General features: G+C 46.7%; 1 protein-coding gene across 2 annotated transcripts in view; it reads left to right on the plus strand.

Moving 5' to 3' along the window:
* The window catches only part of E2F7 (E2F transcription factor 7), a 59,605-nt gene that overhangs the window by 18,549 nt on the left and 20,402 nt on the right, over positions 1 to 20,654 (plus strand). For both annotated transcript variants that reach the window (XM_078674254.1, XM_078674252.1), the window contains exons 7-9: positions 6,199 to 6,336; positions 7,537 to 7,728; positions 7,948 to 8,032. In XM_078674254.1, the coding sequence (XP_078530380.1) occupies positions 6,199 to 6,336; positions 7,537 to 7,728; positions 7,948 to 8,032 (415 nt within the window). The remainder of the gene's footprint in view (positions 1 to 6,198; positions 6,337 to 7,536; positions 7,729 to 7,947; positions 8,033 to 20,654) is intronic.

Here is a 20,654-nt window from a genome sequence, read left to right on the forward strand (position 1 = left end):
ACAAGCCCAAGTTCTTGTTATGTAATGCAGCAGCTGTGAGTGTAGCCAAACCTAGGGCCTAGTGGAACCACTCAAAGTCAGGTCTTAAGCTTTTCTGCCTAATTCAAGAAATGAGGAGGGAACTTTTAAGTGTATCAGCAGGGTGTTCCATGCTTTAGCAGTCCTCGCTATGGTGAGTCAGATTTTTTCAGGGCAAGCTATATGTAGGGCCTACTTGCCCCTTCGGGTGAGCTGACAAACAACAGGTGTTTTGTTCACTCTCAAAGTGAAAGAGCATTAAATATTACTTTAAATCTTGTCATATTTATACTGTTTTCAGAGACTGAGGTCAAAAGTCAGTTTACATCTACAATTACTTTTCTTACTTTGACTGCAAAGTTCGAGGATTTTGTAAAGTTAACTGTATGACAAACGTGCTGTACAAAAAGTGTGAAATGAAAGGCTGTAGGATGTCATGTTTTATTCCAACACATGTTTAAATACTTAGAAAATGAACTGTACAGACATTTCAAAATCCATTTCACTAGTTATGGAAGCCCTTGTTTTGTAGTTCTGTGTAAAAAAATATTTTAAATGGATGAAAACAAATCGGAAGACTTTATTTGGTGATGTGCAAATGATAAATATGTTTGCTGAAACATAATTTCCACAGATTCTTGTTTATTCACTATATAGTTTTATAAGTTAAAACTGCTGTTAGTGGCAACGTTTTTGCCCATTTCAATGGAAAAATGTGCTGTCTGTAAATGGCAGTGCACTACCACCTCATGCTTTAGTAATATATTTATTAAAGTGAGTTTTTAAAGATGAATTAAGGAACATTCCAGACCCTGCCCTGATGGCAGTGCTATTGGTAAATTCCGAGGTAAGAGCCATGTGTACCCTGTAAGTGGGCTAGATTCCTGTTATGTATGGAGCAAACGTTTAGTCTATTGAATCAAACCAAATAGTTTTTTTTGTACAGCAGGTATGCTGGACTCACTTCCAGGAATCTCTCATATGTGATCATGAAGAAAAAGGTGGCTCTGCCAAATAACATTGTTGCTTAGGATGGCATAATGAGACAAGTGAATAATTCAAGTACATTACAGTTAAGTAGTGTAGATTATTCAAGTTACTAGACCTGCAGGTCTAGTTATATTTTTATGATTTTTTGAAGCCTGTTTAGGAGTGATGTAAGAGAAGGCTTGAGCACCAAATCTGGTTTTCCCTATACATGGGATGTGTAAAAGTAGTAAGCTTGGGTGTAGTTCGCAGAGTTCTGCTAGTCGGATCTCCGTGAAGGGACAGAAAAACTCTGCCAATCTACACTGAGTGCCGCGAAAAGCAGAGTGGGTTATATCGTGCTGTTTGCACTGATTTTTAGTGCTGGATATTTGCCCCGCGCTTTAAAATCTGCACGAACGGCATTTCACGCAGTGAAAGAGGACACTGCTTCTTTCTGCCACTCGAGTAGAAGGTCTACTCAAGCAGCAGGTTCCTCAACGCAAACAGAAGTTTTCTCAACGCGAGTGAGTGACCATCCATGACTGCCCGCGTAGAGAAATCTCGCTGGGAAGTGGTCTAGCGTTGAGTTTTCCTAGCTGGCGCTCGTCAACTTACCGTTGGCGAGCAAGGAAAAAACTACACTCAGCTACACTGGGCGGAGTTTTTCGGAACTCCGCTAGCTCCGAAGAGCACAAAAAACTCTGCAAACTGAGCGAGTTCACTGCCCAGGCTTAACGCGTAGGAGTCTGGATGAGTGAAGGTGACTGAAAGGTTTGTGAAAGCAGATACGATTGTTGAGGCATGCTGGGCCAGTGTTACGCATTACCCGGAAAGGGTAGAAGAGGATTTTGAATTGTGCTACTTTATGTAAGGGAAGCCAGTGGAGCTTCTTCAGGTTTAGTGTGATGGGATAATGGTGTGGGAGGTTGAGAGTGATTCTGGCCACTCCGTTGAGTGGTCTTGAGCCTTCGGTGAGTTTTTTTTGTTGATTCTGACATAGAGGGCATTCCTGTAGTCTAGTTTGGTTGTGACGAGGGCGCATTTGTGACGGTTCTCTGGATGCTGATTAAGAACCATTTGAAAATCTTCCTTTGCATCTTCAGGTGACGCGAGCAGTGGACGGAGACATCGTTGACTCGTGTGGTCATGTCAAGTTGCAATGACTATCTCTGTGTTCTTGACGTTGGTGGTGAGGGTGGGGGCTAGCTCTGAAGCCACCAGGTGGAGCACCATGGTGAAGTGCTCTTCCCGAAGATCATAATTTCAGTCTTGTCGATGTTCAGCTTCAGACAGTTGGTCTTCATCCAGTGCACGAAGTCATGCAGGCATTGATCTTGATCCAGGTATTGGGCATCTTGTCTGTGAGGGAGAGAATGTGATGTGAGTCCTTGGCATTGGAGAGGACGTTGATGTTGTGAGAACAGACGATGCTGGCTGAGGTGATCAACTATGCGTTAAAGAGGGTCGGGCTAAGGGAGGACCCTAGTCGAACCCCACAAATAAGCTTGCTGGTTTCCAAGGTGTATGGTGACAGGCTAAATGACTAGGTCTTTCAAATTAGGAAGGAGCAGTTCCATGGAAGTCCCTGTCCCTGGATTCCGAGGTCATGTAGGCATTGGATGAGGAAAGGTTGGGAGCCTGAGTCAAACGCTGTGGAGAGGTCCAGAAGGATGAAGGCCACCGTGTCGCCTCCACCAAGAGTCATAAGATAGTAATTCATAGAGGCAGTGAGGGCGGTTTCCATGCTGTGATCCGGTCTGAAACCAGACTGAGTGGTGTTGACGAGTTGGTGGTCATTGAAGTATTCAGTGAGATGTCTGTTGGTAATTTTCCCTAAGACCATGGCCTTGAACAATAGCAAGGAGATCGGTCTGTAGTTGGTGAGGGTTGAAGGGCTTCTTCAGCAATGGAAGTATACTTGTATGTTCACAAGCATCTGGGAAGGTCGCGGAAGACCTGGAGACATACAGAATGGATGCGAGCAAGGCGCTTATGGGTTACGGTCCTCTGGAGTGGCCGTGGTGAGTGCAAGGGTCCGATAGCGCCCATGATGGGGTGGACTTCAGCGTGGTGGCAGCAGTTTCCTCAGGGGTGATGACGGGGCAATGTGGTTAGCATTAGTTCTTTAGCTAAGATCATGTGGTGTTTAGCAATGTCTGTTGGTTCTGGCTGCTGGTTGAAGTTGCTATAAAAGCAGTGGTTTTGTTGCTGAAGATTTGAGAATGTTTAGTGCAGAGGTCCTGCGAGGGGTGCTCGAGTTTGAGTCAGCCGCTGTGAGGTAAAGTACTTCACAATGTCAAAGATTTCACTGCTTCTGTTTTTGCTGGCATTGATGCGGTCTGCCACAGCAGAGTGTTTGGTGGTCTGTATCATTTGGTGGTAGCATCTCAGAACAGATTTGAATGTATTCCTGTCTGGATTGTCCTGGCTCATTGTCCATTTGTGCTCAAGTTGTCTACATTGGTGATTCATCAGTCTGAGTTCCATCGTGTACAAACTGACCTGAGGTCTCAATCTTTTTGTATTATTGTATCTAAGGAGGGCTAGGGAGTCGTCGTAGGAGGTGATTCAGTTGTTGAAATTCTTAATGACTTTGGGGAGACTGTGTTCAGGTCAGTAGGTGTTGAGAGCGGTGTTTCGGTCATTTTCACTGATGATGCTCTAGTTTTGGTAGTCTGGTCTGACTGGTGTACATGAGTTTGACCGGGATGGGGATGCCGATCTTGTCATGTGTGTGGACTGTCCTGGAGATTGGTGTGGGCTCTTCGACTCGGATGTTATTGAAGGTGGGGAAAATAGGGTCCAGGAGGTGTCCGGCGAGGTGGGTGGATCCCTTTATTTGCTGGTTGAGGCTCAGACTCAAGGTTTTCGATAAGTTCTTTTGAGTTGGGGTAGACATGGTTGTTCAGATCAAATTTCAGGTTTCCAAGTAGGACGTAATCACTCGTGTTGAGGGCGAGTGGTCAATGGAGTCCGTGATGGTATTGGTGAAGTTGGTTTGTGGTTCAGGTGGTCTGTAGATGAGAGTGCTTCTTAGGGTGAAGTAGGCTGTGATGTGCAGCTTGAACGACAGGTAGTCAAAGTTTATTTATTTAATTTTATTTATTTATTTATTTGAAAGGTTTCATATAGCGCTGGCTAGACCCGAAGGTATCGCTTTACATGAGTATCAGACCATAGTTGCAGGTTATATCATTAAAAGATTACACAGTTTCAGAGCATAGTTACAAGTTACATGTTAGGTCGAAAAAAACAATAGACATATAAGTAAGGGAAAGAGCAGGCATGGGGAGATTCAGGAGAGAGTGGGTAGGAGCAGGGGAAGGAGACATAATGAAGGAGGGAAAGAGGTGGGGAGGGAGAGAGACAGAGTATGAAAGAGGAGGGGATGGTGAAGGGGGCACAAACCAGAGGACAAGTACAAGCTGCACCCTAAGTCTGGTAAGCTGTGATCCCAGGGGAAGTGGAATCATTCCCACATCTCCGTTGCATGAGGCTCCCTTGACGCACTGGACTCTCTCAGAGACTCCAAGGCCTTACTACTGGATCCTTCCCCAACAAGGGGAGAGCGAGTGCTTTGGCAAGGGGGGCCATACCATCACCTCAACTGTGAGTGGCTCCCTTGTCGCTGTGGACTCTCTCAGAGGGGTAACTGAGACTCCCGAGTAGGAATATTGGATCTTTCCCCAGCAAGGGAAGAAGGAGTGCTTAGACAAAGGGCACAAGGGACAGGGGGCTAGGCGGCGAGATTCAGGGGAGAAGGGGCTAGGAGCAGGGGAAGTGGACAAAGAATGAAAGAGGGAAAGAGGTAGGGGAGGATGAGAGACAAAGCATGAAAGAGGATGGGGACGGTGGAGGGGACACAAACCGGTAGACGAGTAAAAGCCGCGTCCAAGGTCCGGTAAGGTTTGATCCCAGGGGAAATGGTACCAAACCCACATCACCGTTGCGAGAGGCTCCCTTTACGCAGTTGACTCTCAGAGGGGTCTCTGAGACTCCAAGGCCTACTTACTGGATCCTTCCCCAACAAGGGGAGAGGGAGTGCTTTGGCAAGGGGTACCATACCAAACCTCAACTGTGAGTGGCTCCCTTGGCGCTGTGGACTCTCTCAGAGGGGTCACTGAGACTCCAGGGTATGAATATTGGATCTATCACCAACAAGGGGAGAAGGAGTGCTTAGTCTAAGGGCACAAGGGATGGGGGTTAGGAGGAGGGTCGGAACTGGCAGGTCAACAGAGGGGGAACATAAGACAGAAAAAAGACAGAAGTTAGAGGACGACTTGTCCGTGAAGGTGGTGCAGCTGATTACTTTCTTGTGGATGTGGTGATTCTGCCTCCGGGCTGGTGGGGGGTTTTGACTGGCGATTTTAGGTTCAGATGCGCTGTCAGCCAGGATTCTGTGAGGAACATTAGTTCTGGAGCATTGTTGTGCAGCAGGTACCAGATCTCTGGTTTGCTTGAGTGGGCAGGTGTTGAGAAGCATGCATGTGAGTGCAGGGTGTTGTGTAGGTGGTTGCAGGACTATGTGAGTGTGAGACAGCGGGCTGTTGGCTTCTGTCGGTAGGGTTGCAGTGAGGGTTGGGCGTGGGTAAGTGTACAGAAACGTACAGGAGAGCACTCCCTCGGTTTTCTGTGGTGGAGCAGCAGTAGGTGTTTAGGGCATGAAAGGTCGCAACGGGGTGGCAGTGGGAGGGAGGACCAGGGTCTCTGCTCTCCTCACATCTAAAAAAGAGGATGGATTTTGAAAATTATGTCCTGTTGCAAAGGAAATTTCGAACATACTTTGGTCTAAAAAAGAGGACCTGGCTTTAGAATAAATTAATTCTAATGGAATTTAGCTGTAAAGCTTCCCACTTGTCAAGTCTTTCAGCTGAGGTAAACACTAATGAAAAGGCTAAGTTAGCTGGCACATGGCAAAACAAGCATATGTAATGTTTCAAATGGAGCATTCTGTAGACTCCTAAGAACTAAAAGAAAATCCCAGGATGAAATCTGGGAACAAACAATCGACCTATGTTGTTTCATAAGTTTTAAGCAATCTCCCTGCTAAATTTTCAATTTTAGAGAGGTTGCATAAGACAGTTAAGTATACAAAATATTTATTGAAAACCAATGATTTCCCTGCTGAGCTCTTTTCTGGAAATGTTAGGATAATTGATTATGCTTTTGTTCTTTTGTAGCATCCATTTTTAATCCTTTTTTTTTTTTCAGCGAAGGTACGTAGGCTGTACGATATTGCCAATGTTCTTACCAGTCTGGGTCTCATAAAAAAAGTACATGTCACAGAGGAGAGAGGTCGCAAGCCGGCATTTAAGTGGATTGGCCCTACTGACTTCAATGCCCTTTGCAGTAAGTGGGGTTTTATTTCATCATCACTTAGAAACGTTGTAAAAAATGATATGCATCATAGAAACAAAATAAGGGGGCAGCTAGGTATAACTTACTGCACCACCCAGTATAGTCACATACAAATTTTCTCAGGTGTATTGCCTACCTCAAATGACCAGCTGCGACATGGCTATAGACCAGAAATAATTTAAATAAACCAATAAGAGGCAATAAAACTCTAATCCATGGGACTAAGTATATGATATCAATATCAGCAGTTGGAGTCCACAGCTCCCAGTTATGACAAGATAGTTCTTAATATTCTTATTCAGATTCACAATCTGTAACCAGGCATATAGCAGCAGCCAACGCGTTTCGCCCAAACACAAGGGCTTCTTCGGGACAGCGTCGCAAATAGAAGAAAATCAATCACAATAGAATATTACAAATATTTGCCATAGCTCCACACGTTCTCTGCAACTTCAATTTCAGAACATACTTCTGTTATTCTGCACATAAGACATCCTCAAGGTTATAAAAGGCAGTCGGGCCAAGTATTCAAACGTAATACCGTGTGAAACATCGCTTAGAGGAGGCGCGACAGGCCTTATATCGCACTGAGCCAGCGAGGGAACTAATAGAACTCCTACAATTTTTCGAAGTAGGAACTATGACTGCTCCGTGACTTATAAAGATATATTACGTTTGAGTACTTGGCCCGACTGCTTTTTATACCCATGAGGATGCCTTAAGTGCAGAATAACAAAAGGTTGTTCTGGAATTAAAGTTGTGGAAATCGTATGAAGCTACCGCAAATACTCGTAATATTCTATTTTGATTGATTTTCTTCAATTTGCGACTCTGTCCTGTAGAAAACCTTGTGTTTGGGTGAAACTCTTTGGTTGCTTCTATATGCCTGGTTACAGATTGTGAATCTGAATAAGAAAATAAAGAACTATCTTGTCATAACTGGGAGCTGCGGACTCATTTAGCTGATATTGATATCATATACCTAGTCTCATGGAATAGAGTTTTATTGCCTCTCGTTATTTTGTTATTATATGACATGCATCATGGACACACCCTGCTTTTATATTTTTTCTTGGACTGTAAAAAAAGAGTTACCCTACACGCATTGTATTAAACATTCTAGAAATTACAGCTACTGCAATGGGAAGGAAATATATTTTATTAATGTGTAGAATTCTGTTTGTCATTTAGGTGACCAAAGGATTGAAGTCACACCTACCACATTGTTTCAAGGAATTCATAATGACCCCAGCTCCCAAAGTCAGACCTCAAATCTAATGCAGACGTTTTCGCGCCACACCTCCTTTAATGATGTTCATGTTCCCGAAGAGGGAAAGAGGAAGGTCAGCTCAGAGCCCAATAGCCCCGACAGAGACATCAGAGGTAAACACATACAGGAATGTGTATGTCCTTGCATTGCATTTTAAAAATATAATTAACATCTAGTGTTACTAAAGCCCAATTTACCAAAGTGCTATTTATCCAAAATGCCACAGAAATATTCACTGAGCGGGAACTGGGTAGCTCGTTGTGGACTGTCAATGTCTGTGTTGTTTGACACTTTACAGCAACGTTATTCTTCTCTTGTTCATGCTTTTTTAGACAATGGTGTAAGTTTGGAGGACCTCCCAACCAAAAAAGAACGCCTTGTGGCTGTCTGCAGGAAGGAAAATGAAGAAAATGCAAAGTAAGCTTGTGTATTCCCATCATTATTTTTAATTGTTCATTTGGCGCTATGAATGTTTGTTTAATTATTCTTTAATACTGTTGCGTTTGGTAATATTTGAATTGGTTCCATACATCTGAGCAGAGTCAGTGATTGTGGCTGCTGTAGGAAGCTAGCAGATTCCTGCTGTGGCTCTTGTTTTCTGCTTCCTGCTGATGTCCTAGATTTATATTTTTATTATTATTTTTACCTTCTCCAAGTATCCCCTGAAGGTCTCATGAATTTTCGTGTTGTTTTTTATCACCTGCTCAGCTCATTTAATTTGGGTGTGTATATAATGCATCTCAGTAAAGTTAATAATTTCAATGTACTTGTGTAAACTACTTCTAAAGAGGCCGCTGGACTGGATCTAGTTTTGGTATCAGAAGACATATTTTTGTAGCAGCTTAGGGATTTGTCGGTGAACTACTGCGCATTACCTACCACGTAGAATCTACAATAGCAGACTCTTCAACAGTGCAAGTGGAGTAGTTCAGGTCTCGGTGTGTACATATTTTTACTTTTTAGCGGAGAGTGCTGCACCAACGACACAGTGACTCGGAGAACCATTTTATTTGCTATCATGTTAAGCGTGATATTTTGTGCCCAAGTTACTACATCATTTATGTCATGTTAACAATTGTTTATAATAATAGAAAAAATAGAAACCCATCTCATCATCATGGCTCCTTCTTTTCTTTGCTCTGTAGCACAGTTGTAAGGAGTGTTAACAGGCCCAAGTCACTTGAGTACCAGCTTACATTTTTCTTTCAATGTTTTTCCCCGTAAGCTGCAGCCTGTCTCTTGGTGTACAATTTTTTTTTTTTAACCGAGTTTTATATAGCACAAACTTTACCCAGTATCGGGTATCAGAGCGCTTTTGTATAGCACCCGTTGCGTTACATAAGGACACATTCATTTTTGTTCGGCACAGGGAGATTAAGTGATTTGCCCAGAATCACAGGATGTTCAGCGTCATTGCTGAGTCTCAAACCCTGTTCCCCAGATTCGAGGTCGACCGCCCTAGCCGTTAGGCCAAATCCTCTCCCAATACCTCATCCCAATAACTCCTAATCCCATACCTCATTTGTGACAGCATGTCTTAAATCCAGAGGCAGGTCTTCGTTTGTCAAAACTGGGAACAACTCAACACTCAAATTTTCTGAACCAACTTTAATATCTGAATCCTCTTGTATTTCAAATGAGAGATTAACTGGTGTACAATAAATTACACTATTCATTTTACAAAGTAAATATCTTCATAATAATCATATAAAATAAATTGATGCTTATTCTACATCGGACCCATTTTAGCTAGAACATGTGCTGTAACCTGGTTAACAATTTGTTACTGCTGATCCTTAAAACGTTTGCCTCTCTTCCTGAGAAAGGGAATGTTTGGGACTTCCACAGAACAAACTATAGAACGGAAATTCCCAGTATCAATCAAAAATGAAACAGGATGGCTGCTGGCTTTTGCGTCAGTGTATGAGCTACTTTGTTATATCTCTAGGACTGCTCCAAGCATGCAATCCGAATCCCCCTAAGGCATCGTCGTTATGAACTATTCCCTGCCATCTCATCATTCTGTATCAAAGGATATTGTTGGTACCCAGCACTATAGAACATTTTGTTTCTCATATTTTGCTGTATCACTGGAGCTGTTGGTATTCAAAATTGTGAGAAAGTGCCATGTTTCTTGCCTTGGTATGCCCCCACTTTTTTTCTGAACTGCTGATGTGCTTTGACTGAGTGTGCCCTGGGTTCCTGCCAACCAGGTACCCAGGGCCTGTGTTCCTTCCCTAAAACTGTGTTGATACTAAAACCCAATTGGCATCTCTGGCTGGCCACCTATCAGCCCCTAGTAAATGGTCCCATAGGTAACAGGGCCTGGCGACCAGAGAAGACCCCTGAGGACTGCAGCACTTATTGTGCCACCCTCAGGGGCCTTGTACCCTGACACCCACACACTGCCTTTGCAGGCTGAGTGTCGAAGTTCAGAACGAAACAAAGAGGTGACATGGCACACATCCCTGTGTGCCATGCCCACAGAACCCACTGCCCTGGCATACTTCAGTCACCCCTCTAGCTGGGTGCCCTACGCCAGAGGTGTGGCCACAGGTGCATGAGCCCTGTGCCCCTTCAGTACCCAGGGCCATTCCTGGGCACTGTAAGTGCTGTGATGCCATTGAGAGTATATGGTGCTGAGAGGTTGTCATAACGAGATCCACAGCACCATAAAGGCTACACTGATGACTGACAAGTTTGGTACCAAACTTCTCAGCACATTAAACCTGCACTGATGCCAGTGTGGGATTTAATGTAAAATGCATCAGAGGGCATCTTAGAGATATACCCTGAAAACCTAACCTACAATCCACATCTGGGCTGAGAGGCTGCCACACAGCAGACATGTTGCTGGACCCCTGGGTGGAGAGCCCCCCCTCCCCTGGGCCTGCAACAATGCACATCCTGGGCGAGGTGCTAGGTCTCCTCCCCCAGGATGGGCAGGGGGAAGCTTCAAAGGCATGCCGCCTCTGTGAGCTTCTCCAGACCATTTGCTGTACCCAGCAACTGGCCCCACCAGTTCTGACCCCCACTCTGGCGGGGAAAACTACGTCCGGAAGGGGTGTGTGCCAGCCTATGCCAACCCCACCCCTCAGGTGGGGGAGACGAGGTGAAGCACGACCCCGGGCTCCGGCCATCTTTAAGATGGGGAGCCCTGCCCAATCACAGCTAGGATCCTGCCCCCCTCCCACAGGAGAGGGGCAGGCTAGGTGGTGTACCCACCCCAGGACAGGGACCTATTGGTCCCTGCCCTACCTGTAACACCTCTAATTCGGTATTTAGGGGCTCTATGAACCTTCCTTCCTCAGATCCAGATTACGAAACAAGAAAGAAGTTCAAGGAACACAAAGACCTGCCGTGCAGCTGCTAAAAAGAGGAAGACACCAACTGATTTGGCCCCAGCCCTACCGGCCTGTCGACCCTCGAACTTGCTCCTGTTAAACCCCGGCATCTCCAGTGGCCAGCAACCTTAAAAACCCCGGAGGACCTGACTGCCTTGTGACTCTGACTACCTGGGTCTCCCACGAGCAGTGGTACTGCTCAAAGCAAGTAACCAGCCCTGGCATCAGCCCGGAACCGCAAACCCTGCACCCTCTGCACCCGCCAAGCCTGGCCTGTGACGGAGTGAATCAAGACCCCGAGGACGTCCCCCCGGCGATTCTGACTTGGAATCCAGTGCCCAAGGACCCTCCTCAACGAAGCCTGCAGCCTCAAGACAAAGGACCCCTCCGACCGTGACCAGCAGGGGGTAAGATTTCCCGACCTCAAAAGACACCCCTGCACCCGGCACCCCACGGCCCCCTTTGTCCAACTCCTGGGTGCCTACCTATCCTCCAAGATGCCAACTTACCCCTCGAAGTGTTGGTCGCTCCAGAAGATCCACTGTCCCCGAGCCTGCAGCCTTTGTTCCCTTTTCAAGATCCTCGTTGAATAACATTGAGCGCCCGACGGCTCAAAAGCACTCTGCACCCTGCCGCCTGAGTGCCCCTGGCAGTGCAACCGTTGCCCTATCCTACTTCCCCATTTGCCCTGAGCAAGTGACCAGGAGCCCAGCTCCCACAGCCGCGTGGCCTGCTAGCCAGCAGCCACCAACCGAAGGCCCCCTGCCTCTCATTGGATAACATTGGGCCTAACTACCTCTGCACCCTCCCGCCCCTGTGCCGCTGAGGGTGTACCAACTGTACTTATCTGACCCTGGGGGACCCCTGAGTCTATGCCCAGAACCACAACTTCACCAGTCCAGTACTCACCAGGAAACCGGTAACTCACTTACCTGCCATTGAATAACATTGACTGGTTTGACTCGAAAAATCTTCTAAGTGTCTACTTTTGAAAACGTAAAATATTCAAATAAATCATCTGAATTCCGAAATACTCACTTGTGATCAGGAGAGGGGCCAGTACTGTACCCTGTAGCCCAGTACTGAACCGCAAAAGTAATCCCTAGCGGGTTTACTAGTAACTTGTATTTTCTCCATAGGAATCCATTGTCTGCTTTTCTATGAAATTCACTAGTAACTTGTATTTTCTCCATAGGATTCCATTGTCTGCTTTTCTATTAAATTTCTTCCAAGTGTCTACTTTTGAAAACTAGAAATATTCTTTAAAAATCATACGAAATACTGAAACGTAATTACTTACCTGTTTTAAGTTGAGACCCCAGTGCTGGCCCCAGGAGCCCAGTACTGGATTACAAAAGTAACGAGATCGTACTTTACCTGCAACCTGAATTTTCTCCCATTGGATAACATTGCCAGGTTTCTGTTGAAAAGTGTGAACTTTTAAAATAGCTTTTTATTCCTGAAAAATCACTACAATACCTAAAACGTTTTTGCTAAGCTGTTCTCAGCTTAGACCCCAGGACTGAACCTAGAAGCCAGTCCTGGAATTACCAAAGTAATCTACAAAGTACTCACCTGTGGTTATATAAGGAAATCCATTGAGCTCAATGCTAAATTGTGTGTAGAATTGTGTTGCCTACTGCAACCCCTGTACCTATGGTATTTACAAAGTTAATTGCCTTTCTGCAAAGTACTCATCTGAGACCTCTCATATGGAGAACAGTACATTTTGATACCTGTTGGTTCTAGAAATAAAACAACTATATCTCTTGATATTTGGCCTGAAGTTCAGTCTTTGAGTGTGTGAAACCTATTGCTGACTGAGTGTGTGCAACAAATGCTTTACACTGTCCTCTGGTGCTGCCTTACTGCTCGACCAAGCTACCACTTTAGAGATAAGGTCACACCTGGCTTTAACCTCTATTATATCTCTGGGGTTTGTGGACTCTATACACTTATTCCAATATATATCTTTCTCATTGTGTAAATTTTTCAAAAAACTCTATCACAGCCATATATATCAGCCATATCACCTCTCAAGAAGATGGCCGCCTGGTAGGAGCTCCTGTGAAGAGCTCCCAGTGCTTGGGATCCCTTGCGGGCTTCATCCCTGTTAGCACCCACCAGGTCACCAGTCCGACGGAACGGAACGAAACGTAACGGAACCGGAATGGAATCAAAAAAGCATCAAACCCGAACTGCATGACTATTGGCTCGACTGGGGTCTGGAGCCTGTGGAGCTGCTGCTGGACACTCGACCGATTCTGTAATGGTGAAGCACCGGGAAGACGGCGAAGGACGCGGGATGTGGGGCCTAGACTAAACGGCACTGAAGCGGTTCGTGGTGGACCCCCCCCCCCTCCAGCGCTGCCCTCTCTCTCTACAGCACCGGAGAGCACTTCGGAGGACGCTGGGTTTGGGGCCAGGACTGAAACGGCTCTGAAGCGGGTCGTGGCGGACCCCCCACCCCCTGCATGGAGAGCGGCGTCTGAGATCTGTTGCTGAAATAGCCTGGAGGCTTGGCGGACCCCCCCCCCCCTCAACCCCTGCATGGAAAGCGGCGTCGGAGATCTTTACCTGCAATAGCCTGGAGGCTTTGGCAGTCTGAGGCGCCTGGCACGCCTGGAGGCACCCCCACTGGCACAGCGGTGAAGTCCGGAATCCTGCTGCAGGTCCGCGGTGAGCCTCACTTATCTGAGAGGCTCACTCGGCTGAACCTGTCCCTCTCTACATCGGACCCTCGGAAGCTGGAGGTGAGAGGGAGGGTGGAGACGCTGCCCAGGGAGCCACCAGAGTGGAGTCCCTAGTCTAACAGCGAGACCAGAGGGAAACACACAGCGCCGTCAGGTGTGACGGAAGGGGCTGCAGCACTAAGGCTCAGAGCGCCCTGCAGGCAAGAGCGGGGATTCCTCCTCTGGGGATGTGACACCCTGCGGTCCCCCCCCAACGGCTGCCGCCGGGACCTTGGGAGCAGCTCTCCGGTTCCTACAGTCACAATTACCCCCCACCCCACATCAGAGGATTCCTACAGTCTTGAGGGCAGTGGAGGGCTCGGGGACGCTCTTTAATTCACCAGGAAACCTGCAAACCCCCCCCCTAACTCACAGGCTTCACGACAAAAAAAAAAGGTATTTCTTTTGACCATCGCTTGTACTTTTGCAAAACCCTTTGTTCAAAATGGCGGGGTGCTAAAAAGAAAGGCAATAAATCACCTGTGCCTTCAGATGCCCACGAGGCCCCTTCAAGATAAGACTCCCTCACAGCAACTCTGGAACTGGGCTAGCTTGAAAACGAAACTGCCCTCCCTGCTCACAAAGCCACAAAAATAAAAAGAGGACTACTGTCTCTTCTCCTCATATGGGGCGGCCATCTTTGCCCAGTCTCTCTCTCGGGTGGCTAGCTTGGGTTTACACCCTTGTGTTTACTCCACTTCCTTGATAGAGGGTCTACCTCATCACTACCTCAACACTATATTTTTACTTGTATTATGTTCACTAGTGACAGAATGTCTGTTCTCTCCTGCAGTATTATACCTCTACCTGTCTTTTTGACATTTTTGCAGTATTATACATTTACCGGTATGTTAGACATTTTTGTAACTGGCGCTCTGTTCACTTTCACGTGTAACACACAGTCTGCTACCTCTTTATTTGGGTTCATACTATGTGTATCCACTACCTCTTGTGTTAGAGACAGTGTTTTTGCCTCTGTTAATGTTTAGACAATGTTTTATCTATATTATATTTTTACTTGTATCTTGTACACCTTATAACCTGCACCCAGTTCACTTTCTCTTTGTGACGCACCGATTGCTACCTCATGTACTCTGATTGCTCACTAATGTAAATGCTACCTCGTATATCACTATTATATTTTTACTTGTATTTTATACACTTGTGTAACCTGCACCCAGTTCACTTTCTCTTGTGACGTACCGATTGCTACCTCATATATTTTGATTGCTCACTAATGTCACTAATTTCATTTTTGATTCTGACTGCTACCTCATATACTCAGTCTGCTCACCATTGTCACTATCGTTACATGTAATTTGTTGTTTGCACTTGTTTTTTGCTCCTGTTATCATTATTGTACACCCTCCTACGCCTACCTCTACCCAACATGGATCTCATCGGCAAACACACATATAAAATCATCTACCCACCATTACCCAACAAAAAAGCCGCTAAGCGCTTTAAACATAACTTCCTTAGGACCCACCCTGAAACCCCCTTTGTCGACACCTATTTCTCACCGGTGAATGGATCCATGAATATTGACATCATCTTCCACACCACACGAAGAGTCCAATGGAGAAAAGTGTTCTGCACCTTACTCACCGTCTCCTCTACCAGGAAATCCGCTCATGGCTCAACACTCTCCATCACACCATCTCAACTCTTCCCAGGCAGAACCACCATCACTATCTACAATAACGGGATTGTCCTAATTCAATCCACAGACAGGAACCTGGAACTACTAGACAACATGTTCCCCACCTTCAAACAGCACCTCTCCAACCCACGGACCCCCACTCACAGCACCCCCAGTCCTCACATCCCTAACCGCACAGCCTCCAATCACAACCCAGCTAACATAGCTCAGCCCCAAAACGACACGCACCTCTCCGCTACCCCCAGCACCTTAATCACCCACCCACCTTCTGTAGCTACCCCACACTCCTTAATCACAGACATAGATCTCTCCCCCTCTACCCCCTGCACCTTAATCACCCACCGACCTAGTGTAGCTGCCCCACACCTCTCAATCACAGACATAGAGAGCCCCCATATACACCAACCGCACCCCATCACAGCTGAGAAACATCTCACAGCTCTCCCCTCCCCAATCCGCGGTAATCAGTCACCCTCCTGATCATACTTCCCATTTCATACCACCCGCTCATATCCCCCAAATTCCTCCATGCACTAGCGAAGATCACCCCCCTTTGCTCACTCCCGTTATCCCCACCCTCCTCACCCCCCACCACACAACCTCTGCGAACGTCGCAGATGCTGCTGTAATCGATCACCCATCCGATCTCACTTCCCCACACCCCTCATGCATTGGTGATTATCATCCCCCATCACACATCCCCAATACCCCCACCCTCCTTACTCCCCACCCCACTCCTCACACAACTCGCGCAGAACCCACCTCCACCACCTTGAGCATACCTCCCGCGCCCCGCGACATGACCAACCCTCACCCCCATTCCCCCCCCCACTCTCACTCCCCACTACCCCACCCCATCGGCCAGACTCACGGAACACACCACCTCCCTCAACCTAACCCCTTATCCTTTATCCCCTCCCATTCTTAGCCCTCACCCCCCTATTGTCACTCCTTCCTTCTCCAGTCTACATTCATCCCCCAACTCACCCACACCGCCTTCCACAAGCGCCATCACTCACGCTATCAACCGCCCCCTGTCCTCATCCCCGCCCCCTGTTCACAAACTCTCTCTTCCTCCGAACGCTACCCCACCTACTCGGACCGCAGAGCCCTGCTCCATCGCGCGCACATCCCGTCACATTCGATCCAGTTCCCACCCCATTACCCGACTCAAACACTCACCCACTGCTCTCACTTCCAATTCCATCCCCAATCCAACACTGGACATGATCATCTCCACCCTCCTACAAGTCAAGGAAGAGCTCCACACCATCAAAGAACTTCTTCTCACACACCCCAGGCACCCACTACCCTACACTTTCCCGCCCAACAAGGACTCCATTCGCCCCTCAAACCGTTCCACCCTGCTCTCCCCGCGCTGGCCCTCTATCCCTGATCGCAAGGCCACTGGCCGTCCCCGTCGCACCCTAAACACCCTCTCGGGCCGAGACTTACACAATCTACTCTGCTCTTATGGCCCAGGTCCCACAAAACGCTCACCCACAACACACCTCCCCATACCCACGATTCTCACAAATCCCCTCAGGCCACCCACACTGAGCGACAGAAGTTCTGTCCCCTGTAATCTCAAAAATATCCCCCTCTCCTTAGAACATTCTCCCACCCTCCTCACCCCTAGACTAAAGTGTTTCCTGCTCAACTGCAGATCGGCCCGGAGACACTCCTCTGGCATCGCGGAGCTCATCTTATCAAGGGGCATTGATCTAGCCATTCTGACTGAAACGTGGTTAACTGAAACATCCACACCTATAATGGACATACTAGTCCCCCCCAACTATCTCATTATTAGACTCGACAGGAATGGCAAGACGGGCGGGGGAATCGCATGCATCTACAGGAGCAACCTAGCTGTCACTGAAGGCCCCTCCCCCTCCCTCTCCTCCTGCGAACTCATCTGCCTTGATATTACTAGTGAGGGCAAACCTGTGTGCTCCCTTCATGTTATTTACCACCCACCCGGTGACAACTTCATCTTCTCCCAACAACTAATGGACACGATATCCACCAACGCCGGTCGACAGCTCAATCAAATTTACCTGGGAGACTTCAACCTCCACTGGAATCACCAGAAAGACACTGTGGTGAAGAGCCTTAAGACTTTCCTCGACACGCTTGACCTCACCCAAATCTGCAACGGTCCGACACATGAAAAAGGCTCTATCATTGACCTTATCATCGCCAAAGAAGACTCTACCCAACTAGTCGCAATCGAACCATGCGACTGGTCAGACCACCACATCATCACCTTCTTCATCAACGAAAAGGTCAAACTTAACCCGGCGCAACCTGCCAAAACCAAGATTTGGAAGAGGGACCTGAAGAACCTTAACCCAAAGTCCTTGCCTGCCCACACAGGCAGTCTCCTTCTTCCCCCGACGGACGTCTCTGATGTGCATTCATTGACCAACCTCTACCTAGACTCCATGTCTACAATAATCAACGAAGCCGCACCCTTGCAATTGAAGAGAGTCTCCACCAAGAACTCGAACCCATGGTACGATGGCAGACTCAATGAAGACAGACGTGTGATGCGCTTAGCTGAGCGCGCGTGGAGATCTGACCCCTCAGCACTGAACCTTAGAACGCTTAAGAATAAGAGAAACGCTTACTTCAGAAAAATCAAACGCTCGAAATCAATATTCTTTAGCCAACAGCTGGATCAAGCTAAAAACCGACCAAAAAAACTGTTCGAGTTAGTCAAAACCCAAACCAAAACGCAACCTCCACAACCCAACAACTTAACAAAGGCTATCCCAAGTTGCGAAGACTTCTCTGCTTTCTTCAAGCAAAAGAACAACACTATAAGAAGCGATCTCATCAAGGATGTAAGTCGATTCGCCGGCTCCATATGCATAACTAACACTCATGCTAAAAACAACGCTTCATGGACGTCCTTCGACACCTATTCCGAAGAATCAATTCACAAGCTGCTGGTCACCTTGAAACCCGCCAATCATCACACAGACCCCCTACCTGCCAATGCTGTTAAAGTCCTCACCCCCCTGTTCCTCCCACTCTGGACTAAAATCATCAACTGTTCCCTGCAACAAGGGCTCATCCCAGACTCCCTCAAGATTGGGCAAGTCACGCCTATACTCAAGAAACCCACAGCTGACCCGGCCGACCTAAACAACTATCGTCCTATCACCAATATCACCACTCTAGCAAAACTGTTAGAAAAATGCGTACAACTCCAACTGACAAAACACATTGAGCAGTTTGACCTCCTCAACTCTCACCAATCCGGATTCAGAGCAAAGCATAGCACGGAAACGGCCATGACACACATAATAGATGATGCCCTCCAAATCCTTGATCACAATGAGTCTTGCCTCCTCATCCTTCTTGACCTCTCTTCAGCATTTGATACGGTCAAACACGAGAATCTACTGGAGCTCCTAAATTTCAGAATGGGCATATCCGGGACGGTTCTCAAATGGTTCACGTCCTTTCTGCACAACCGTTCTCAGAGGTTCAAGATCAACAACGCACTGTCCTCGCCTGTGCCAGTAACACTGGGCGTCCCGCAAGGTTCCTCCCTATCCCCCACATTGTTCAACCTCGTCATGGAACCACTCACCACCTTGCTTCAATCTTCTAAGGTACATTTCCATATGTACGCCGATGACACTCAGCTCTACCTCAAGCTTCAATCCCTTGAAGACATCAAACTGTTGAATGCCACACTAAGAAACACCCATGCTTGGCTGGCCGACAATCACCTCAAACTAAATGCTCTGAAAACTGAGTTCCTTCTGATCTCTCCTCCTGCGAAAAAGGCCATCACCCAAACCTGGCTCAATCATCTAACCGCACTCAATGTCCAACCCACCATCGTGGACTCAGCGAAATCCCTTGGCATCACACTGGACTGCAATCTCGACATGCAGCAGCATATAAGCATAGCAACTAAAGGAGCCAACTTCCAAATCAACACGCTGAGAAAACTCAAACCCTTCCTTCCACCCAAGGACTTCCAAACTGTGGTACAAGCCTTAGTCATTCCTCGCATAGACTACGGAATTGTGGCTCTCAGCGGGCTCCCCCTGACCACAACGGCTCCCCTAAGAGCCTCCCTGAACGCGGCCGCGAGACTCATCACTGGCTCAAGAAAACACTCGCATATATCCCCTGACTTAAAAACCCTGAACTGGCTGCCTATTGAAGCCAGAATTCAGTTGAAAATTGCCTGTATGACACACTCGGCCGTACACCACAAGGCACCCAACTACCTCTCTCATAAGCTGACCATATCAGGAGGCTCAAGATCCAACAGAAGCACAAACACTCTCCTCCTGAAACCACGGAGATTCCGGAAGGAAAAAACATACAAACGCTCCTTCTCTGGAATGGCACCTAGGATCTGGAATGCACTCCCACCAGAAACCAGGCTTATCCCGTCCACTATACTCTTCAAGAAAGAGGTGAAGGCCATCCTTATGGCTAAATACACCTGAACACTATTGATACTGGAACAATGACAGTATTTGGCTCCCACATTATCGGCTGTCTGAATACTTATCTATGTCAGTCCATTTTTTGTCTGCTTCTGGATCTAATTCATTGCACGGATGCTATACTATTGATTTCCAACTTGTTTATTGGGTTGTACACTAGGTCTTGAGTGCCTCAATAACCTGCAACGCACCCACTACTGACTACTACTTTGCTTTCAACATTGTGTTTACTCACCCTCTGGGGTGCTATAATCTTATCCGTTTAGACATTGTACTGCTTCCATATTATTGTTTCTTGATTGTTATTACTCTGTATACTCTTGTATGATTGATACCCTATTTTTGCATCTCACTGTCTACGGAATCTCATATTGATTTAAGAGTCTTGTTTATCCTACCTACTGTTTCTGTAAAGCGCTCTGATATCTGCAAAGATCTTGTTCGCGCTATATAAAACTTTAAAAATAAATAAATAAATATATATGTCTGCTATTTCTGTAGCTGGTGCATTATTAGGACCAACTGTAGCTGGTTCATGTGTTGGCCATACTACCACAAACGTACACTCCAACCATAAATCTCCAGTAACCACAATTTGAAACACTGAATTCAAATCCATTCATAACATCGGCTAAATGTGTGCAAACTTGTGTATTTCATCATACCACTTCGCTGGATGCTCTTGCAAATTTGTAAAATTATGTGTAAATGCATACAAATCAGCTAGTGTCCATGACACATGCACAAAATTCCCTCCATTAATCTATCTCAAAGGACACTCCAAAACTGAACCTGCTACAAATTCAGAATTACTTGCAACAC

This window comes from Lissotriton helveticus, chromosome 1_1, assembly GCF_964261635.1.
Source record: "Lissotriton helveticus chromosome 1_1, aLisHel1.1, whole genome shotgun sequence".
Classification (NCBI taxonomy): Eukaryota; Metazoa; Chordata; class Amphibia; order Caudata; family Salamandridae; genus Lissotriton; species Lissotriton helveticus.